The 24,165-nt window shown below is 44.9% G+C and overlaps 1 protein-coding gene across 3 annotated transcripts in view; it reads right to left on the bottom strand.

The window, feature by feature from the left end:
- Positions 1-24,165, bottom strand: part of LOC142218208 (laminin subunit beta-2-like) — a 44,773-nt gene that overhangs the window by 15,085 nt on the left and 5,523 nt on the right. For all 3 annotated transcript variants that reach the window (XM_075286752.1, XM_075286753.1, XM_075286754.1), the window contains exons 3-13: positions 15,905-16,077; positions 14,112-14,247; positions 9,436-9,509; positions 9,116-9,304; positions 8,766-8,829; positions 5,258-5,460; positions 4,911-5,031; positions 3,956-4,144; positions 3,287-3,466; positions 1,930-2,042; positions 568-647 (exon numbers count right to left, since the gene is read on the bottom strand). In XM_075286752.1, coding sequence (XP_075142853.1) covers positions 568-647; positions 1,930-2,042; positions 3,287-3,466; positions 3,956-4,144; positions 4,911-5,031; positions 5,258-5,460; positions 8,766-8,829; positions 9,116-9,304; positions 9,436-9,509; positions 14,112-14,247; positions 15,905-16,077 — 1,522 coding nt within the window. The remainder of the gene's footprint in view (positions 1-567; positions 648-1,929; positions 2,043-3,286; positions 3,467-3,955; positions 4,145-4,910; positions 5,032-5,257; positions 5,461-8,765; positions 8,830-9,115; positions 9,305-9,435; positions 9,510-14,111; positions 14,248-15,904; positions 16,078-24,165) is intronic.

Raw genomic sequence — 24,165 nt, 5'->3', positions numbered from 1 at the left:
TGGATTATGTCCTACATTGTGCCTTCTGTTACTACCTCTCTGCTCTATGATGTATGGCCATAGAGTGCCTAATAGAAGTGCCGTACATCAGCCCAATAATACCTTCATACTACTTCCATAATTAACAACAATAATAACAATTATAAGGTGCTGGAACTACAATATAGTGCTAATATGTACTGCAAATATCATTTTACACCACCATGTACTGTAAATAAAATACACTGTACAGTGCTGTCACCACCATCTACTGCAAATAAAATATACTGTATAGTGAGGGCACCATCATATGCTGAAATTACAATATATATGTACACTGCCTAAGTATAATCGCCACATAGTATAGGGTATAACTACACATTAATACGGCAATACCGTTGCCTAGAAATAGCGCTATAACCTTCCTCTACCCTAAAACGCTGCAACATGAAACAGAAGACATCTTGATAACATGCACAAGGAGATGTATGCAGATGCCGATTTGCATCAAAATGGGCAGGTTTATGCTGTTTGGGGGTGGGACAAGGCGGGGCTTAAATGTCCCATGATTTGGGATTTGAGACTTACTGATTGTCCCATGCACCGCCGACGTCACAGTCACAGGCCCGGCATCCATGGAGGTCATGACTAAGAGCCCAGTACTCCGGCTGTAGGGTAAAAGACAAAAACAGAGGAGTAACCTCAGAAGTCATCACACACAGCTCAAGGGGCGTCAGTATAGGTGACCCTAATAATGACCCTCTCAGCACACTGACCAGTCCAGCTCCAAGGACATGGAGACCGCGCCTGAGCTGAGGGGGGGCCCATCGTAGCGGCCATTATGAAGAGTGGGAACCTTAATACCAGGAGACACCAGGAGGCAAGATTGGATGGATGAGGTGTTGTCCGCCGGCCATAAGAGGGCGCCTTAAATTAGGATTCTTAAGTCTCGATGAACATAGCTAGTCACCCAGCTTTCCTAGAACCATGCATGGTACATGTTCCTAATTCTGCAGCCTTAAGTTCAAAGCCATGAGCGAACTGCCATATTGATTGTTATCCACCTTTCCTAGAGTCCTGAATGGAACATGAGTCTAGTTATAGGACTTTGGATTCAAACCCCTGTGAGAAGTGTCACCCAGCTTTCCTAGAGTGCTGAATGGAAAATGCGCCTAGCTGTTAGGCTTCGGGTTCCGATTCCTGAGAGAATTGTCAGTTGTCACCCAGCTTTCCCAAAAATAGATATGACAGCTTAATATGAGGGTGAATCAAATATTTTTTTTTTATTAATATTTTTATAGATTTTTTTTACATCTATTTATTTTTATAAACTTTTTTTTTATTAATATTTTAGGAATTTTTTTTTACAATTATTTATTTTTAATATTTTTGAATTCTTTTCTCTTTCTGGGCATTATGCCATATACATGTAATATCCAATGTCGCTGCCTTGTTACCTATATTTATTATGACCGCACGCTCGGCCCCCGCTATCAGTGAGGATAGGGGGCGCTCCATCAGCACATTCCCATAGATGTCCCTTCTCAGCGGGGGATCTGGTTACCGGCAGCTGCCGTCAGGAATGTATCGGAGGATATGAGCCTGACACACTGGGAAATGTTATTTCCTGTGGCCGCGTGTGAGGTGTTTGTATGTACGGAATGGATCCTAAATACTGTATTATACTCCGGAACAGCCCCCCCACACCCTCAAGATAAACAGATCAAGAAATTCACCGAGGCCACACCAGTCCGCCAGTCCTCAGCCTGCCTGTCACTGGGACCTGGAAGGGTTAACCGTACACGGGTTTACAACACATGTACATTGTTTTTAAAAAAAATTCCCCAAGAGGCGGAGCTACGAAGATTTGGGGCGGGATTTATTTCTTTGGGGTATCATCAGGCGCAGGGGGAGAGGTCAAGGGTTGTCTTAGGGGTCAGAGGTCCTCACCAGACACTGGTTGCAGCTTCGTCCAGTTACAAAGCGCTTGCAGAAGCAATCTCCACTGACGGGGTCACATTGGGAGCCATCAGAGATGGTGCCCCGGGGGTCACACTGGCACCCTAGGAAAAGACAAACCAAAAACAAGGCATTGTTACCGCCATCTTGCTACCTATCTGTACATGCAGGAGGGTATTAATGTATATAGTCAGGGGTGGATTTAAGGGACGGCACAAAGTACAAATGCTCCGAGGCCTCCACCATCTGGCAAGTTGTGGTTTTTCGTTCCATATGTTACCTCAGCTTAAGTTGCTAGAAGTTGAGCACTAAATGGTGGTATTATTATTATTTGGGCACTATATGATGATAATATTGGAGTACTCTGTGAGGGCACTATGTAAGCATTATACGGTGGTATTAACAAACATTGGTGGTGTTATTTGTGTACTGTTTGGTGGTATTATTTAAGCGCTCTGGTATTATTCCACCATTGTATGACACTATTATTTGAGCCCTCTATGATATTATTAGTAAGGCACTGTATGGTAGTATTATTTACACACTATATGATAGTATTATATTGTAGTATTTAGGCACTATATAACAGTGTTATTTCAATACTTAACAATGGAATCATTCTTGTACTATATGGCGATATTATTTAGGCATTGTTCGTGGTTTTCTTTGAACACTATTTGATTCTATAATTTGAGTAATATATACTGGTATTATTTTAGCACGGTGTGTTGGTATTATTTCAGCTCTATTAAGTGGTATTACTATGTCGTATTATTTGAGCACTATATGGTGGTATTTAGGCAAAATAGTATTATTTGAGCACTGTATGATGGTATAATTTGAGCACTATATGGGGTATTATTTGAACACTATATGGTGGTAGTGTTTAGACACTGATGTTATTTTTGTACTGTATAATGGTATTATTTAAACACAATGGTACAATTTCAGCACTATATAGTGATATTAGTTAGACATTATGTGGTGCTATTTGTGTACTGTATGATAGTATTATATAGACATGATGGTAATATTTCAGCACTATATGGTGGTATTACTTAGACACTATATGGTATTATTGATGCAATGTATGGTGGAATTATTTAGACACTATATGGTATTATTTGTGCACTGTATGGTGGTATTATTTAGACACAATGGTATCAGTTAAGCACTATTTGGTGGTATTAGTTGAAAAACTGTATGGTAGTATTGTTTATGCACTATGTGATATTATTTGATCACTTTATATGTTTGGACATCGTCCTCCACAGACCTGAATATTTTCTATTTAGCAGCATTTCTGACTTTAAGCGAATAATTCAGTTTTTTTTTTTAGGATTCTCACTTTTACATCCTGCGATGAGGTCGGCACTGAGCCCATAAAATCCGGACTTGCATCGATCACATCGGGGGCCTTCAACAAAGTCTTTACAGCGACACTGGCCGGCAATGAGCCCCTGGCTCGGGTCATCCTGAGCGTCGCAGAGTCCTCCGTCCAGGGAGCCGTCCGGGTCACAATCGCAGGCTGCAGGGTAAGTAATGACGGATATTCACAGTTATTATTGCAGCACGTTACACTGGAAGTAGGTTTGCGGTAAGTGTGATACATAAGAGGATGGAAGCAGATATAGCAGAGCTGAATTCGTCATTGAAATGTTTAGTTTATGCTTTACAATAACTTGCTGTGCCTTTGTGAATAGGGGGATCCGAAATTTGGAAAAAAAAATGCTTTTAGAGTTCCTATATAAAACTATATGTTTGCATGGCTACAGACTGCAAAGAAATCCTGTGTAGTCTGGTCTTATAGTCTTGTGCTACTTTACTCTCTGCTCCCTCTTCCTCGGACAGACCGGAAAAGAGGACGCAGGTAGAAGCGGGTAACTTTGGATCAGAATACACAGGAGTCACTCTTTAGTTTGTTACCATGAAGACGCACGAGAGCTGGATACACAAAACGGTAGAAGTATATTTAATGAAGACAATTTGCAAGGGGGGGTATTTATGTCTCAGGTACCTTTGCAGACATTGCTGTCTCGAATATCCTTGGTGGGATCTTTGTAGTAGAAAGGCTTACACAGCTCACAGTTTCGCCCCATTGTGTTATGCAGACAGTCATCACAGACGCCACCGCTCGTGTTTCTAGTGGACAGGTACACCGCCATTTCAAAGTGACACTTTCGGGAATGATTATTACAGTTGCATTCTGAAAATGAAAGAGGTTTTTTCGGTTATTGGTGTAAAACATCCGGTGCAGATAGATCAGATGTTATCCTGAAATCTGAAAACTAGAAGAAGCCATAGAGAGAATAGAATGCGAGGAGGAGAGCAAGAGCTATGCAAGTCTATGAGGCCTGGAGAGCAGGAACTATGCAAGTATATGAGGCCTGGAGAGCAGGGACTATGCAAGTCTATGAGGCCTGGAGAGCAGGGACTATGCAAGTCTATGAGGCCTGGAGAGCAGGGACTATGCAAGTCTATGAGGCCTGGAGAGCAGGGACTATGCAAGTCTATGAAGCCTGGAGAGCAGGGACTATGCATGTCTATGAAGCCTGGAGAGCAGGGACTATGCAAGTCTATGAGGCCTGGAGAGCAGGGACTATGCAAGTCTATGAGGCCTGGAGAGCAGGGACTATGCAAGTCTATGAGGCCTGGAGAGCAGGGACTATGCATGTCTATGAAGCCTGGAGAGCAGGGACTATGCAAGTCTATGAAGCCTGGAGAGCAGGGACTATGCAAGTCTATGAGGCCTGGAGAGCAGGGACTATGCATGTCTATGAAGCCTGGAGAGCAGGGACTATGCATGTCTATGAAGCCTGGAGAGCAGGGACTATGCAAGTCTATGAGGCCTGGGAGAAGGAGGAGAGCAGGGACTATGTAAGTCTATGCAGCTTGGGTGACCCGTGACAAAATGATGGCTCCATAGCTGCTAAAAATGTCTGCTATAACCCAGCAGTAAAATATTGACTTACTTTTACAAGCATTGCTGCTGCGCCCTTCAGCCGGTCGCCAGGGAATGTCATTGAAGAAAGTATCGCACTGCTCACAGTTCAGGCCCTTGGTGTTATGCTTACAGACGCATCTCCCGTGTACCTGAGGGGCAGTAAATATTCACAAATCAATGATTATGGGGCGGCCATCTCTCCTGAGCATGTTCTCTGCCGTTAACAGCATTTAGTGATCTGCTTTACAGCATAGTCATGGCCATAGACTTACTGAGGTCTATAGGAGAGGTATGTTACAGAATTTCAGAAATTTTTGGCATACAATTAATAAGCCTTATTTGACTCAAGAAACATAAAGAACATGAGACCCCTACCATGCCGTCCACGTCTTTGGAGACCCCCTCAATGGGAGCGCACTCGGAGGCATGTCCGTAACAGAAGCAGTTACCCCGCACCACCAGCTCGTACAGGGCGTAATAATATTTCTCCTTTATTTCCACCCGGGAGTCCAGTAAATTGTCGCCCAGGGTGTGCAGTCTGGTGAAGTTAATCCGGAGGTTGGTGATCTTCAGAAGATCTAGAGCGGGAAAGAGAGAGGACTTTATATATAGTGTTTAGCTCACAGAGCATTGTCTGGACCGGGTACATTAGTGTCCATTTCTCCAGTGAGTGCAGGACTAGTTATGTACAGCGTTACTGGCTCTGAATGTAACCAGGACTGACCTCAGTCACTGACAGCAAGCAGAGATCCAGACATGTGACGGAATAGAGACACGGGTGAGTAAGTTTCAGGACAGTATTGGCTTCAGCTCTTTCGGACAGCGGTCTGTGCATTGTTAGGGAGCTCTAGTGACAGTGTCGCTCTCATGCACTTGTTGTGTGGGGTCTACAGGGGGTGACACTTCCACTTATTCTACCAGCTGGGACTTGTCAGGACTTTACAGTAATGTGTGTTATAAACTCTACACAAGGCTGGTGACTGGAGAGGAGCCAAGAGCAACACCCAGTATCATCCGTTATACAGGGAGTCTGCCATGTATGGAAGTGCAGCAAAGCCCCGAGCTAAATCAGTAACAGCCCCAGACATCGTCCCTCAGATCACAAATAGCATCCAGGAGGGAGTCAGACGTCCCCATAACTGTTAGGAAATAACTCAAGAATGATCTGTTAATTCTGCTCTAAGCCTCCTGTATCAGCTACTGGAGGAGGGAACATGTTCTCAAGTCTCCTGCAAATAACCAGTGGTCCAGGAAAATATTCCCCAAAAATATTATTATTATTATAAAAACATAAAATTCAGAGGAAATTTAGTTATTGTGTACATACAGGTACATAACATTACTTATCCTGTATTATACTCCAGAGCTGCGCTCACTATGCTGCTGGTGCAGTCACTGTGTACATACATTACATTACTTATCCTGTATTATACTCCAGAGCTGCACTCACTATTCTGCTGGTGCAGTCACTGTGTACATACATTACATTACTTATCCTGTATTATACTCCAGAGCTGCGCTCACTATTCTGCTGGTGCAGTCACTGTGTACATACATTACATTACTTATCCTGTATTATTCTCCAGAGCTGCACTCACTGTTCTGCTGGTGCAGTCACTGTGTACATACATTACTTATCCTGTATTATACTCCAGAGCTGCGCTCACTATTCTGCTGGCACAGTCACTGTGTACATACATTACATTACTTATCCTGTATTATACTCCAGAGCTGCGCTCACTATTCTGCTGGTGCAGTCACTGTGTACATACATTACATTACTTATCCTGTATTATACTCCAGAGCTGCGCTCACTATTCTGCTGGTACAGTCACTGTGTACATACATTACATTACTTATCTTGTATTATACTCCAGAGCTGCGCTCACTATTCTGCTGGTGCAGTCACTGTGTACGTACATTACATTACTTATCCTGTATTATACCCCAGAGCTGCGCTCACTATTCTGCTGGCACAGTCACTGTGTACATACATTACATTACTTATCCTGTATTATACTCCAGAGCTGCGCTCACTATTCTGCTGGTGCAGTCACTGTGTACATACATTACATTACTTATCCTGTATTGTACTCCAGAGCTGCGCTCACTATTCTGCTGGTGCAGTCACTGTGTACATACATTACATTACTTATCCTGTATTATACTCCAGAGCTGCACTCACTATTCTGCTGGTACAGTCACCGTGTATATACATTACATTACTTATCCTGTATTATACTCCAGAGCTGCACTCACTATTCTGCTGGTGCAATCACTGTGTACATACATTACATTACTTATCCTGTATTATACCCCAGAGCTGCGCTCACTATTCTGCTGGTACAGTCACCGTGTACATACATTACATTACTTATCCTGTATTATACTCCAGAGCTGCGCTCACTATTCTGCTGGTACAGTCACTGTGTACATACATTACATTACTTATCCTGTATTATGCTCCAGAGCTGCACTCACTATTCTGCTGGTACAGTCACTGTGTACATACATTACATTACTTATCCTGTATTATACTCCAGAGCTGCGCTCACTATTCTGCTGTGCAGTCACTGTGTACATACATTACATTACTTATCCTGTATTATACTCCAGAGCTGCGCTCACTATTCTGCTGGTGCAGTCACTGTGTACATACATTACATTACTTATCCTGTATTATACTCCAGAGCTGCACTCACTATTCTGCTGGTACAGTCACCGTGTATATACATTACATTACTTATCCTGTATTATACTCCAGAGCTGCACTCACTATTCTGCTGGTGCAATCACTGTGTACATACATTACATTACTTATCCTGTATTATACCCCAGAGCTGCGCTCACTATTCTGCTGGTACAGTCACCGTGTACATACATTACATTACTTATCCTGTATTATACTCCAGAGCTGCGCTCACTATTCTGCTGGTACAGTCACTGTGTACATACATTACATTACTTATCCTGTATTATGCTCCAGAGCTGCACTCACTATTCTGCTGGTACAGTCACTGTGTACATACATTACATTACTTATCCTGTATTATACTCCAGAGCTGCGCTCACTATTCTGCTGGTACAGTCACTGTGTACATACATTACATTACTTATCCTGTATTATACTCCAGAGCTGCGCTCACTATTCTGCTGGTGCAGTCACTGTGTACATACATTACATTACTTATCCTGTATTATACTCCAGAGCTGCACTCACTATTCTGCTGGTACAGTCACTGTGTACATACATTACATTACTTATCCTGTATTATACTCCAGAGCTGCGCTCACTATTCTGCTGGTGCAGTCACTGTGTACATACATTACATTCTTATCCTGTATTATACTCCAGAGCTGCGCTCACTATTCTGCTGGTGCAGTCACTGTGTACATACATTACATTACTTATCATCCCCTGCTGGTTCATGGTTGACAGATCTAGCTATTGGGATATACATTTTGGGAAGTGACTGTTTTGTTTTCTTACACCCGGCACTATACAGTAATGTGTTCCCCTGTAGTTTAGAAGCTGAGCTGGATAGAGAATATTTCATGAATGTTTCCAGCAGCAGAATTGTGATTGCAGCTGTGTAGTTTATTACAGAGCCTGTGTTATACTATCCGGCTGATCCTATGTTGTAGTCTGTATTATAGCATATAACGTAGGATCAATACAAGATACATAATACAGCTGATATACACATTGATACTACATGCAGAATTTTGAATGCAGCTCTGGAGTAAAATACAATACAAGTCACACAGAATATTTACAAATCTTATGGGCCCCTTAGGCTTTCTGTACAGTCGGGACCCTCAGAAGTCTATGATGATATCTGAGATGTTGTATGGTGCCATAATACAGTAGCAGGCTACTTACTCTGAATACGAGGACTGTACGGGTCCCTGATGTGAATGGCTGGATCTAGAACTCTGAATATCACCTAAAGACAGAGGGAGAAGGGGATTATATACAGAAACACACACTAGACTTTACACTGAGCCATTGTGCTGCAGATCCCTGTGTGCCGCCATATGGTGCTCCTTATCACAACTTAGGAGGGGTTTTGTATTCCTAGAAACAAGGTAGGGGTACAGTAGTGCCCTATGAGTTTATAGGTGTGGTATCAGGGCTCGGTACCACTTGGAGGTTGAGCTGAGCCATAATACATGTTTTACCTATATGGCGCCATATTATACCGCGGCGCTCCCCTCCCTCCCAGCTCTCACCTCTCCTTCAGTGGATGGCTCAATTTCAGAATACCGAGATTCACAGATCACGTCGTCCACCTTTCTTTGGATGTTGCGTGAAATAGTCGGGAAGACGGAGGCGCAGTCATAAGCAAAGTATCTGTAGACCTGCCAACTCCGCCCAAAATCAGCCGATCGCTCCACCAACATGGCCGCCGGTCTGAAAGTCTAAGGCAAAAAAAAATCACAAATGTGATAGATTTGATACTAAAGGAAATCCATTGATGTTACATCAAGCCTATGGGATTGGTCAGGATTGGTGAGGGCCCTGCTCATAAAGTCATTGACATTGTACTTACCTTGAAAGTCATGATGAGATGAGTGAAGTGAAACTCGGCCTCCAGGTCCAGCTGTATACTGACATCAGAGACCCCTATATGGAAGGAGAAGACATGATGGGCATATATAATAGTCAAGGACCATCACACAGAACCCCCATGAATCTGCTGTTCTCTGCAGCTGATACGTATAGAAAGGAGCAGGAAGCAGACAGCTCTGTTCTCTGTGTAGTGGCCAAACCAGGTACTGCGGATCAGTTACCATTCACCTAAATGGAAGCTAAGCTGCAATGACTTCATACTGCCACTACACAGAGAACGGCGCTGTCTGCTTCCTGCTCCATTCTCTATATATACATTTCTGAGAACAGCCAATCGATGTGAGGGCCAGGTGTCAGGCCTCTACCCGTCTCTTAGTGATGGCTTATCCTTATCACTATTTCTTGTCCAGAAAATCCCTTTAAGGGAATAAATGACAAGTTTATGCTGCCATGAAAGTCGAGTATAATTGTACGGCTTGTGATCTATAATACTGGTACCTTCTTATGTTGTAGAGAGGACTTTGGGCCTCCTGAGGTATCAGGACTTGGTATTGATCGCTACCTCTGCACCCCCTATAGGTACGCCCCTGCCGTGGGACCATGGCCGCCATATTTGTTGTCACTCAGGAACTTGCATTTACTGATATATTTAGAATCTTAGGAGCCAATAGGTCCTACGTAGCATAGAGGAGATGATGTGGCGGCTATGGGGTCTTTGACTAAAGGAGGTCTAGCTCGGGGTGGTCTTGTTCCTTGGCGAGAACTTGTATAAGACTCCAGAGGAACTGCAATTTTAGCAAACAAGGGGAGGGGAGTTGGCACAGGAATGGAGGGGGTAGTAACCACTAGGCCCTTTTGACCGGGGTGGTATAATCCCACACCCTACTGGGGGTCCATTTAATCTTTCCTACAGCCCCCTCCTCTTTGCATGCCTTTATGTACAGTGCGCTCTGGGTTGGCACATGTCGCTGCCCCATGCCAGTGCCCAGATCTCAGAATTCCACTGGAAATAACAAAATACATCAAAGTGTTTCCTCTTTGAAGCCGAATGGATAATAATGAAGGAATGAAAAACACAGATTAAGTATCTGATCTCAATATTCTCCTGGATGGACTTCAGTGGAGTCGGGAGCGGCTTAGACCCTCTTAGGATATTAATGAGTCTGGATGTAGAAGACGGTAAATGTGGCAGAAAATGTGACTGCCAGGGAAGAGTTACTATAGGTCTACATAGGGGACAGGGGCCCGTAGCAAAGGTGCACGATCACCCCTGGTCAAGGAGGGGCCCTACTGCTCTATTCCAGCCCGAGGACCGATTGTATCTGATGTTGACGTTGCCTCATTAATATAATGACATATTTTCTTTGATACATCAGATGCCAGACATTCACTGGGCGACTCCTTACATGTGAAGGGGGCGACAGCTGTACATACAGTAGTGGCATGCAGAACCGCCAATGTGCTGGCATCGGATTCTGAGCCGAGACATCCTGTTATCTCCCACCTGTTCCCCCCACACATGTAATAACAAGATTTTCTCTACTTGAACTTTCTACTTGGTGAAAAGCCAAACATAAGTGTTAGATCTATCCTGTCAAGGTTACTGTCACCAGGACCAGCATATCACCCCAGCCCTGCAGATAGATAGGTTACTGTCACCAGAACCAGTATATCACCCCAGCCCTGCAGATAGGTTAGTGTCACCAGAACCAGCATATCACCCCAGCCCTGCAGATAGATAGGTTACTGTCACCAGACCCAGTATATCACCCCAGCCCTGCAGATAGGTAGGTTACTGTCACCAGAACCAGCATATCACCCCAGCCCTGCAGATAGATAGGTTAGTGTCACCAGAACCAGCATATCACCCCAGCCCTGCAGATAGATAGGTTACTGCCACCAGAACCAGCATATCACCCCAGCCCTGCAGATAGATAGGTTACTGTCACCAGACCCAGTATATCACCCCAGCCCTGCAGATAGATAGGTTACAGTCACCAGAACCAGCATATCACCCCAGCCCTGCAGATAGATAGGTTACAGTCACCAGACCCAGTATATCACCCCAGCCCTGCAGATAGGTAGGTTACTGTCACCAGAACCAGCATATCACCCCAGCCCTGCAGATAGATAGGTTAGTGTCACCAGAACCAGCATATCACCCCAGCCCTGCAGATAGATAGGTTACTGTCACCAGACCCAGCATATCACCCCAGCCCTGCAGATAGATAGGTTACTGTCACCAGGATCAGCATATCACCCCAGTCCTGCAGATAGATAGGTTAGTGTCACCAGAACCAGCATATCACCCCAGCCCTGCAGATAGATAGGTTAGTGTTACCAGACCAGCATATCCCCCCCAGCCCGGCAGATAGATAGGTTAGTGTTACCAGAACCAGCATATCCCCCCAGCCCTGCAGATAGATAGGTTACTGCCACCAGAACCAGCATATCACCCCAGCCCTGCAGATAGATAGGTTACTGCCACCAGAACCAGCATATCACCCCAGCCCTGCAGATAGATAGGTTACTGTCACCAGACCCAGCATATCACCACAGCCCTGCAGATAGATAGGTTACTGTCACCAGACCCAGCATATCACCCCAGCCCTGCAGATAGATAGGTTACTGTCACCAGACCCAGCATATCACCCCAGCCCTGCAGATAGATAGGTTACTGTCACCAGAACCAGCATATCACCCCAGCCCTGCAGATAGATAGGTTAGTGTCACCAGAACCAGCATATCACTCCAGCCCTGCAGATAGATAGGTTACTGTCACCAGACCCAGCATATCACCCCAGCCCTGCAGATAGATAGGTTACTGTCACCAGACCCAGCATATCACCCCAGCCCTGCAGATAGATAGGTTACTGTCACCAGAACCAGTATATCACCCCAGCCCTGCAGATAGATAGGTTACTGTCACCAGACCCAGCATATCACCCCAGCCCTGCAGATAGATAGGTTAGTGTCACCAGAACCAGCATATCACCCCAGCCCTGCAGATAGATAGGTTAGTGTCACCAGACCCAGCATATCACCCCAGCCCTGCAGATAGATAGGTTAGTAACATCGTATGAAGGAGGATTATGATGTTGGATTCTACTGTCCAAATCCTCCTCCATGTCCCCGTGTGAACTAGCACTAATTCTTCCAGTAAAGCAAATCTGTATGGGCACTGTATATTTCTAAGAGCAAATGGTGGCTGCCACTGTTGATGGGGTTATTCTTTAGTGGGTGCTGTGTTTCGGAGTCACTCTTTCTTAGTTTTATGTGCTTGCATTGTATATAGGGCACTATGGCATAGTTAGAGGCCAGCCTGGAACTACTCATGGGGGCACAGTCTGGCCCGCTAGTCCTGGCACACTCTACACTCTGCCCAAGTGATTGTCACCCCGTCTTTTATTTGTGACTTATTACTTGATGCGTCTCCTATTATGACACTTCTCTGCTTAGTCACTAAACATTTGCCTTTCTGGATTCTAAAAAAGCTGGATAACAATGATCAATTTTGGCCCTATTCACCCAGCTTTTCCAGAACCAGATATGCCATGACTAATAAGTAGGATTTTTGGCCTCTTGAGGATTGAGCTGTGCAGATCCTATGACAATGTGCCGTGAAGATCGGACATATGAGTCAGGGTTTCCTGTGGAAAGCTGGATCTTTTCCTCCCTCCTGCTGACCCCTCCCCTGAGCTCCGGGGGGAAGTAAACTGCTCAGAATAAAATAAAGGAATTTTAATAGGGCTGCAGATAAAAAGCTCCCGGGATAAGCTGCCGAAATCCTCAAAGACTTTGCCTCCTTTTTTCTCTTTTACAACTTTAATCCCAGAGAAGAATATCTGTAATTAAATTAAAGGACCTTAATGAGGAAAAGGAAGGAAAGAAGAGGAGACGGAGCTTAGCCGGATTGTCTGACACCGAGCATTGTGGGTAATGTCCCCAACAGATGCCGCCACACACAGAGGGGTGACTACAGGAGCTCTGTAATGGCTAGCCAAGTGTCTACGAACCATAGAGACGGTTTATAGGATGGGATGGGGCTCATGTAAAGGGGAGCTCCGCCTCAAATATATGGATTTTCAGGACGTGAATGACTCTGGTGTGCGCAGCACACAGTATGATGCTCCCCATTGTCTGCCACACACTTTATAATGCTCCCTAGTGGCCCCCCAGACATTATATAATGCCCCCCAGTGGGCATTATTTCGTAGGATGCTCCAAGTAGTAACACTGATCTAATTTGTGGGGGTCCAACTCCCAGGACCGTCACTGATCAGCTATATGAAAGGGTTGCACCAACATTCCCTTTGTTATTCACCGAGCACAGCGCCATACATTTGATTGTGACGGCTCCTGGTACTGCAGCTCAGTCCCTTCCTATATACAGGATGTACAATTTTATGTTACGGGATCACCACGGTTCGATCCATAGTCCTGAGTTCCCTGTCTTCATTAAGACTATAGAGATGGTCAGCAGCACAGAGTATTTTTGAGTGCAGTGTGTTGTTCTTGTCGGGAGGCAGAGAATTGTCATCTAATGAGATGTAGTGAAATGTCTGGTATATGACAATGGTAACAAGATCACAGTCATGACTCACAGCAACACAGAGTATTTCAGCATGCGCTGGAGGAGAGCACTGGTTAGATTACCGTTCTCGGATTGCCACCAGGCCTTCTTCCTGTCTTCAGCAAATGTTGTCACAACATTTTCGATGCGATGACTGATGGGATTGGTCAGCCGATTGTAAGGTCTCCGCGAATCACAGACAAAACACTTCTTTTCATCCTGGTGAATATAATGTCCATTTATTTATGTCTCAGGTGATCAGATTTATGATTATTATCCCATAATGCAACATTATATGCTCATGTCACACATCCCTAGGCGCTGGCCTTTTAATTGTGATTGGGCATAGCGGTTATAAGGCGCTCTGCCCAATCATATGGAGAACTGTGCAGCTCTTCCAAAAGCAGAGAGTGTAATTGTGAAGGCAATAAACACATCACATTGAGATTTCTATCAGAAACAAGATACAGGAGATGTTGTTGTAGACTAGGGAGGCAACTAAACCACTGGACACCTCGTATCTACCCCTTCACTAACCTAGACCACCAGGGAAGTAGATAATAACATGCCCATTATAATAGACTATGGAGGAAGCTGATAACACATCCTCTACACTAGACCACCGGGGAGGCTTTATTGAAGCATCTACTACACCAGACTGCCATAAAAGCAAATATGCAAGAACCGACTAACATGGAGCACAGGGGAAAATTGCATTAACCTGTCCACTAATCTAAACCACCAGAAGAGCTGGCGTTAACCTGTCCACTATTCTAGACAGCAAGGAACTCATCCAGTACCCTAAAACATCGGAGAAGGTGGCATATACTCATCCCCTGGTCTAGACCACAAGGAAAGCTGGTAAGAACCAGTCCACTACTTTAGACCACCAGGGAACCTGAAATGAGCCAGTCCACTGGCCTAGACCACCAGGGAACCTGAGATGAGCCAGTTCACTGGTCTAGACCACCAGGGAACCTGGAATGAGCCAGTCCACTGGCCTAGACCACCAGGGAACCTGAAATGAGCCAGTCCACTGGTCTAGACCACCAGGGAACCTGGAATGAGCCAGTCCACTGGCCGAGACCACCAGGGAACCTGGAATGAGCCAGTCCATTGGCCGAGACCACCAGGGAACCTGGAATGAGCCAGTCCACTGGTCTTGACCACCAGGGAACCTGAAATGAGCCAGTCCACTGGTCTAGACCACCTGGGAAGCGAACAAGAACCTGTACATTATTCTGGATCACAAGAGACGCTGGCATGAACCCGGACACAACTGTAGACCACTAGGGAAGCTAGCATAAACATGTCCACTACTCTAAACCACCAGGGAAGCTGGCATGGACCTATACACTAGTCTAGACCAGCATGAGAGAGCTAGCATGATCCTGCCAATGGCTTTAGACCATCAGGGAAGCTGGCATGACTGGTACACTATTCTAGACCACCATGGAAGCTGGCATGAACCTGTCCACTACTCTAGACCACCAGGATCCCCTCCAGTGGGTCATATGAGTGAAATGATAAGATCTTCTTTACAAACGTTTCATCATAAGATCTATACATTGCAAATAGAGCAGCCCTATGTAGACAACCTCTTTCCTAAAGGCCCCTGTAGTATTTAGTATTACATGCTGACCAAGTAGTTGGTTGAGTGTAATCCATGTTCTTTGAGTGTTCTTGTTCTCCACCTTCCACTATGATGTCCTTACGTCCTATTGATCAGACCTCCTTTAAAAACCAAAGAGCCCCTGGAATGTGCATGACATAGAAGCGTGACATGGCGTATAAAGCAATCAACAATTTTTTGGCTTTTTCGCCTCTTCTTAATGATTTGCACATTTTGTTTTCTCAGCCTTTTGGCTTCACCTACCTGAAGATGACTCACGATACAATAGGGTTGTGCTCTGTGCAGTCCACAGGTTGACGTGGCCTTCAGTTTATTTGCCCGGCCTACGAGAAGGTCCCCGGTGGCAGGATAGCAGCTGCCTTGAGAACATCCATGTGGCTGATCGGGATTCTGGGAAAATACGCCAACCGCTAGCACTGCAAATAAATGCACCAGGTCACATGGTTGTATTAATATGCATGATACAATTGTAGTAAATTGTGAGCGGTATTAGGTCGGTATGGTTTTACACTAGAAGGATTTTATGGCGACTGAGGAGGCTTCTGAAAATTTATAGAGGAAGGTGATGAATGGTGACGCTGATGGGAGGAGTATAAGTGCGGTAGGATTAGCAAGTAAGCAAGACCAGCAGGAAGAATCGGTTGGTAGCGACCACAGCTGCTGGCTGACAATACTGGTCCTGCCATACTCCTCCTCCTTGTTGCCATTCTAGTTCATCCTCTTCTGTTGCACCAGACTCCTATATAGGGTGCACATTTCTGCCCATACTCTCAGTTAAAGTGCCAGTGTGTACACCACAATATATGGCCATAACCAATCCCAGCTTATCCCTGCCTGTATAGATCTGCCTCACACTCATCTGGGCCCCTAAGGGTCAAGGGTTATATTATGTGCTGAGCCCTGTGCTTGACCTCAGCTTGCTACTTGACCATGTCTTTGTCTGCTATCCTAAACTGTACTACTCCAAATCTGTGCTGCCCACCCTGACATTTTGCCTGACCTCTGACCATGCATAAACTTTGCCAGTCCTGACCTCGGCCTATACCCAGATTCCACTCTTTCCTGATCCCTCTGTTTTTGGTATCAGTGTCACTCGCTCTGGATAAGCTGTCACTTAATGGGATAACTCCAATCTGCTCCGAGCACCTAAACCCAGATCCCTTTGTAGAGATTAATGGGTGAAAATTGGGTTGCCACTTAAGTTAGGTGTCACAATGGGTCCACACCCACCGCTATTTACAAGGAACATGACGCTGTCTCCAAATAACATATATTATAATGTTTCGCCTTTGTCAAATCACTAACCTATATTAATTTCCATCTCTTCCGTCCCCCACCACCGCACACCTGCTCCGTCCCATTATAGCCTCTGCCATGACGCATCCCGAAAAACATCTGAATACTTTCTAAAACCGTCTCTTAAAAATAAATGCAAACCCTGTCCATTCCTGTCTGTCCCAAAATACACACGTAGAGAGACCCAGTGACACCCCGCCAGAATGTGTGTATATATAATATCCGCATCTCCCCAGGCCGGGCCTCAGAGCACCGGCCCCTTATCTTCCCCATGTCAGAATTCCTGTGCCATCACCCTGCCAGGCCAATTTGCTTTTTGTTGCAATTTCCATCTAATTATTCCAGAGGAAGAATTCTGATCCTGTCAGTTATTGTACTTTCCAGAGTCATCACTCCCACATTCCAGCTGGGAAATCCCTCTGAGCGGAGAGCAGCAGGGCCCGCCAGGGCTCCCACGATCTGACTCACAGTGGACAGGTTTCATGACTTCCCTGTAACCCTTTATGGCAGTGGTTTTATTAGCTACGGATTTATACACCATGGTAGCGGACTGGTAGTTGACTTCATTTTTCCTTAAAGGGGATGTCTAGTTTGGAAAACCCATTTCTAGATACCCTGTTAGGGCTTTCTAATAGGAATCCTTTATTCAGGACCTTCCTCAGGACTACAAAGAGCATCTCTCACTCTGGAGGACCCGACACGCCCATGTATTACTCAGACAACCTGTTCATTAGAGTGGACACTGTGTAGTGCTTCATTTCCCCTGTGGTGGCGCTGCACACTTTCTGTTAGGTTCCTTGCCGATCACAGGTGATTGTTGAGGTTCCTATACAAGGACACTCAATGACCAGATTTACAAAATGGACAAATAAAAAATAATTCTAATTTTAGGATTTAACCCCAAATTTGCTTTCCTTCCTTATTTGATCTTATACTCCATGGAATCCTGTAAATCAGTGATCGACAACCCCTTTGACCTGCTACAAAGAGTGTCTCTTATTCTGGAGGACCTAGCGCATCCATGCACTGCTCAACCAACAGTAGGAACAGTGTAATACTTCTTTTCTCCTGTGGTGGCGCTGCAGGGGAATTGAACACTTACTGTTCGGTTTCCAGATGGGATTTGTAGTTTCATACCATATCTAATGAGCCAAAAAATTGGATATCACTGCTTGAGACTATGAACTCATAAGTTAGTGGCCTGATTCAAGGCTCCTGTACCCCAATGCACAGTCTGAACAATGGCCCTCACCTACCATGGGCTATTGATAATACTGGGGACTTCCTATATGGCGGAGGGGTTTTGGGGGATCTCAGGCATGGCCATAGTTATAATATACAAGGCCCTAGTTAGAATATAACATCCACAGTGACATGTTGTGACCTGGCGGCTATGGGCAGCGAAGGGGTTAATGTTTTGCTTGCAGAGCTCCATTTCCTCCATCAGTACCCTGGCACACATCCCGCGTCTTTCGTCTCTCATGGTGCAGGGCTAGGAGAGCACAATGCAGGTCTCCGGCGTATCCCGGCCTCTGGCTGCTTATCTTTTAATAACATCTTTTGTTACTGTTATGTGAAATAATAAGCCTGAATGGTGATTTCCTGTCGGCTTCTTTTGCGCTTTTAGCCGACCCACAACAGATTATATCAGCGGCTGAATATTCACAACTCCCGGAGCACTTCACATCTCGGCTGCTTGTTACGCTCTGACATAGAAGATGCTTTTTAGTCAATACTTTCAATTTTGAAAAAAAATATAGAGTTGCATAATTTTATGCGTCTGATCAGGCCGCCTCCTACAAGTCAATTTATTTTTTAACTTTCCATTATGACATATCGGATGCAGTATAGAAACTCTACATATATATAAATCATCGGTTATACAGAGGATAGAGCTAATGTAAAGAGTGTCTCCTGCTCTGGAGGACTCAGCTGAACCATGCATTACATGGTAGCTTGGACACTATGTAATACCACATTTCTCCTGTAGTGGCCACTGCAGTATAACTACTTACAGCCACTCCCACCAAGCCATTATAGCGATCACTGGCGATTTCATCTGTCAGATCTATAGCAATGAGAAGGAACTGGCCAGATGGAAAAATGTCTTCAATACTCGGTGGGACAGAGGATAGGTTGTCTGTATCAGATTGGTCGGCATCTGACATATCCTCCGATCAGATTAAAGCAGCTGCTTCCGCTTCACAGGACTGTGATGTCATTTTCATGAGTAAAGGTATAACATGAAGCCCCTGGGCTCGGAGTAATATCTGTCCCGGTCCTCGTATGATGTATCATTTATAGTACTGAAGACACCTTATGGGGCTCTCTAAGGCTCCTGGGCCTGGGTGCAGCTGCATCCTTTGCACCCCCTCATATTACTCCCCTATTCATGAGTCACATGGCCTGTTAGCATCTCGGTCCTATAGAAATGAATGAGATTCAATTGCAATACCTAGAACAGCCACTATATGATGTACGGCGCTGTTCTTGGTAAGCAGCTAAGAACCTGCAACACTAGTGTGATGGGGAGGTGCCGGGTGTCAGACCCCCACCAATCACATATGGATGACCTATCCTAAGGAGCAAATACTTAAAGATATATTAGAAATAATAGAACACCGCTATAGGAGAATTACATGGGGTGGGACCATCTTTCCATAGAGCTGTCACTACCGCCATGTTTCTTGATGACAGCATGTAAATAGTAAAAGCTCCCGCTCTGACTGATCTGTACACATCATGTCCTTGTATCTGGAGGTGATGAAAAAGCAACCGGAGTCTCGCAGGTTACAGTGAAAACTAGTAAAAGGTTGCCTGTGTGCCCCTTTAAGCCATCCCTCCGCTGGCCGACCATTATGGCAGATAGAGTCCAGCAGCAGCTGGATAGGTTGAAGCTGCCAACCCCATGACTAGATGTGTCCGAACCTAGAACATTCTTCCCATCTAATCCCGATCTGGCCATAATAACATTATAATGAAGTAATATCAGGAAAATTATGTTACAGTACAAATATGTAGCCTGGCTGAACGTTACTACAGCTGCAATGGCTGCAGAACAGGGATATGATTGTTCATGGCATCCATACGATGGGAAGTATAAGGCTTTCCCTGGAACTCGCTCGCTCAGTGCCAGCGCGTTCTTTCTGATGATCGTGGAGCAGCACGTGTAGTCAGACTCTATGAACAATGCGCTTCCTATCATATGCTAATTCTATAGTGTCTACTTTTAGAACTGTTATATTTAGGAGGACGGGATACAGTATCCAATAATCTGGCACTGGATCATCCAGCACTACCCCAGTTTATAAAGTGAATGGAACAGTAATGGGGTCTGCTAGTGCCCCTTCCTACACCAACGGGTGGAATTGTCCAAAGTGTGCAGTTACTTTAAAACCCTAGCTCCCTATACTCATATCTAGTGTCTCTAAAATCTACCTATGATGTCATAAGTGACATCATTAAACTTTATTTTCATAGTGTTTGGCATTCGTCTCTGATTTTTTTGTCCCTATATCTATCCTTTTCTATAGTGTCACTCACATCAGAGCTGGTCTACTTTTAGGACTGTTCTATTTCGGATGACGGGGTTATGGGATGATGTAATCTGGACCTTTAATCTGACAATGGATAATCCAAACTATGCCTGGGTTATAATGTTATTGGAACAGTAATGGGGTCTGGTATAGCTGCTCCCTCTGCCACCAGTGTAAATGTCCAAACTGTGTTGTTACGTTAAGCCCCTGACTCTTTATACCCTTATCTATGACTTTTGATGTCATACCTGATGGTGTCATCAGTGACGTCATTAAACTTTATTTTCATACTATTAGATACAACAGCAGGTGATTTTCTGTCCCATTGTATATCACTTATTAGCGGGGGATTCCCACTATCTTTACATTCCTGTGAATAGGGGATAAATCTGTGATCGCTGATAGGACCCCCAGAAATCAGGGGACCGGGGACTATGCCAGAAGTCTCATAGAATTGAATGGAGTGCCAGAAAAGTGTGTGCACCAGAGCTCCATTTTCAAGGGCACTTTGGGAAACTTGCAGGACCCTATTCTGTAATAACTGGGGATCTGACTACTGGGACCCCCAGCGGCTACACATTCATCCCGTATCCTGTAGGTCGCATCTGATATTGCATTTCTCCATCGTTCCCTTGAATATTGTAATACCAGGCATAGCCTGCAAAAGTTAATGGCTTTACAATGTTATCACCTGCAGTAGTAGAACTTGCTGGGAGTTGTAGTTTCACACTAGTTATAGCCACACATTACAGGCCAGTGCTATAGTGGACTATAAGGCTGTAAGGGCAGAGTCCGGGCATGCACCGCTCAATGACAAAGGGCTCATTTAGGTGCCATTAATAGATTTTGTGTCCCAATATAGCAGCGGCAGGAGAGACTTTACTGAGATCCTGTTCTCCGCACCGCAGGGTCGCAACCACCGGAGCAGCAAAGACGTCAGGACCATCCGAGGGTATTACATGTATTATAACATGCCATTGAAATATTATTATATTGTGTCTGTGCATCTCCATATAAGTGAAGATCAATGACAAAGGGAACCTCCGAAACGAATGCAGCCCCCCCATACACAGAATACTTTGCCGCATTCACCTTCTAGTGTAACTCTTTGATAATTTGTTGGAGAGAAAAGTAATATTCAGCCACCATGGCACAAGGAGCTGTTTGTGTCTCTGAATAGAGTAAGGGTCTGGCTTGTGTGCGCTGTGACTTCAGGAGGTGGAAGGAGCCGAGACAAACAAGACGTATTTATGTGGCTGGGTAGACAGGTCTCACCTCCCTCATACAAGACCAGCAATTGTTTCATCAATGGGGCTACAGATGACATGAGGGAGGAGACCGTTACTTAGTAGTCACCATGTCAGTAAATTACAGGCATGTCTTCAGTAAATCCAACACAAAGATGGCTGACATAACAGATCACGGGCTTTGCCAGCCTCGGGCACCATGTGTCACATGCTTTGGCACTAGTGATTGCCACATTCATTTATCCCTGTGTCCTTAAAGCAGTATTGCAGTAGTAACAAGTTATCTCTATCCTTAGGGCAGACAAAATTTGTCTGATCAGTGGAGTCCGACTTCTGGGACTTCCACCAATCACAAGAACGGGGGTCCCATGTACCCTGCAAGACTAGCACAACGTAACTGTTTCGGCTCCATTCCTGTCTATCCACCATGTCTTCTAGGTCCACCATTTGTCCTGTGGGGCTCTAATGTTGTGAAAACTACATTGAGAAACAGCCTACATACAATGTGCTGTTATGTGCAGAATACCCCCCTGCAGAGCTGCATGCCCGGACTGGAGCGTCACTTTAACCATCTTTCTGTCTCTTGTAATGAGGTATTTAACTGGTTCCCACTCAAGCTCAACACCTGTGCCAGCTCCCATCAAAGCCAGGAATGTGGCGATCCCTGTGCCTCTTCCGTGGCCCCTGGGAACAGGTAACAGACCTTGTCTGGGTATAAACATCACTGTATTTATCTGGCTCGAATCTATGTAAAAGGATAGATTAACCTGTACATACATTACATTGCTTATCCTGTACTGATCCTGAGTTACATCCTGTATTATACTCCAGAGCTGCGCTCACTATTCTGCTGGTACAGTCACTGTGTACATACATTACTTATCCTGTATTATACTCCAGAGCTGCGCTCACTATTCTGCTGGTGCAGTCACTGTGTACATACATTACATTACTTATCCTGTATTATACTCCAGAGCTGCGCTCACTATTCTGCTGGTGCAGTCACTGTGTACATACATTACATTACTTATCCTGTATTATACTCCAGAGCTGCGCTCACTATTCTGCTGGTGCAGTCACTGTGTACATACATTACATTACTTATCCTGTATTATACTCCAGAGCTGCGCTCACTATTCTGCTGGTGCAGTCACTGTGTACATACATTACATTACTTATCCTGTATTATACTCCAGAGCTGCGCTCACTATTCTGCTGGTACAGTCACTGTGTACATACATTACATTACTTATCCTGTATTATACTCCAGAGCTGCGCTCACTACTCTGCTGGCACAGTCATTTTTTTTCCGCAGTGCATGGATTCGCTAGAATCCCTTTGCACTGAATGTAAAATGTCGCAGTTTTTGCCCAGTTTTGCCCCGGCCATAACCATGAATGACTACTGAATGGATACAAGGTGCAAAGACTTAATAATCCATTACAACCAATCAGATATCAGCGTTTGTCGATCTGACAACACTAGCCCGCGGCGTGCTGAGTTCTGATTGGTTGTCATTGGTTACTTTGCTCTTTGTAATTAAACATGAAAGGTTACAATAACGGAGACATAAACCCCGGCCGCTCGTAACCCGGGAACTGATGTGGTTTTATTCGTAATGTTCTGAGCCGGGCAATTATCCTTCAGGAATCACGTGTGGAGACAAGGCCCAAACTCCAGAAGCAGATGCTCGGAGGTCGGGGACGTCTGTGGGTGGAAAGTGTCTCACTAATGATGTGTTTTCTTTCCAAACCTCTGGGAACAATATTACATAAATCACTTTTTTTTCAGTCCTTTTCACTGAGCTCTGAGCCGCACGGCAGGAAAACAAATGGCGGCTTCCTGCAATGTTTTATCCATTGTCCAGGAGGAAAAGTGGATGAAAAAGTTGTTTTTGCAATTTTTGACATTGTAGAACCTGATGTGGCCGTCGTGTTCCAGGGCTAGAAGGCGGCCAAGCCCACTGGTATTTGGCAAGGAAAAACTGGGTGGAAAATAAAGTGCGAGTATCCGTGGGGCTAAAAACAAAAACATATGGGGAAGGGGGGGAGGAGAAAGCAAAATGGTGCCACTTATCCAAAAGATAGCTCATCAATATGTCCGATCAGGAAGGTGTCCGTTGTATGTTACAGGTCATACCTGGTGCTTATGGCTCTAGCTCATCTCATCATGTGATAGTATGGTGTGGTGTCATGTTTTCTCATGGTTTTGGAAAGTCATCCAAAACCATGGGTAAGGCATCCATCCAAAATGGCGGCTTTGCAAATAACGTCACCCGGCCTCAAATATTTTCCCCCTCCCATGTACTAATATGCCACAAACAGTAAGGTGATATCAGCAACCACTTCCATTTTGTCTGGGTGTATCCATACTTAAGGCCCACCCTGTACATATCTGCCCAGGCGTTCAGCCCTTAGAAGGAGCC

This window comes from Leptodactylus fuscus, chromosome 9 (genome assembly GCF_031893055.1).
Source record: "Leptodactylus fuscus isolate aLepFus1 chromosome 9, aLepFus1.hap2, whole genome shotgun sequence".
In the NCBI taxonomy this organism is placed as follows: domain Eukaryota; kingdom Metazoa; phylum Chordata; class Amphibia; order Anura; family Leptodactylidae; genus Leptodactylus; species Leptodactylus fuscus.
This window is presented reverse-complemented; position numbering and strand designations above follow the sequence as displayed.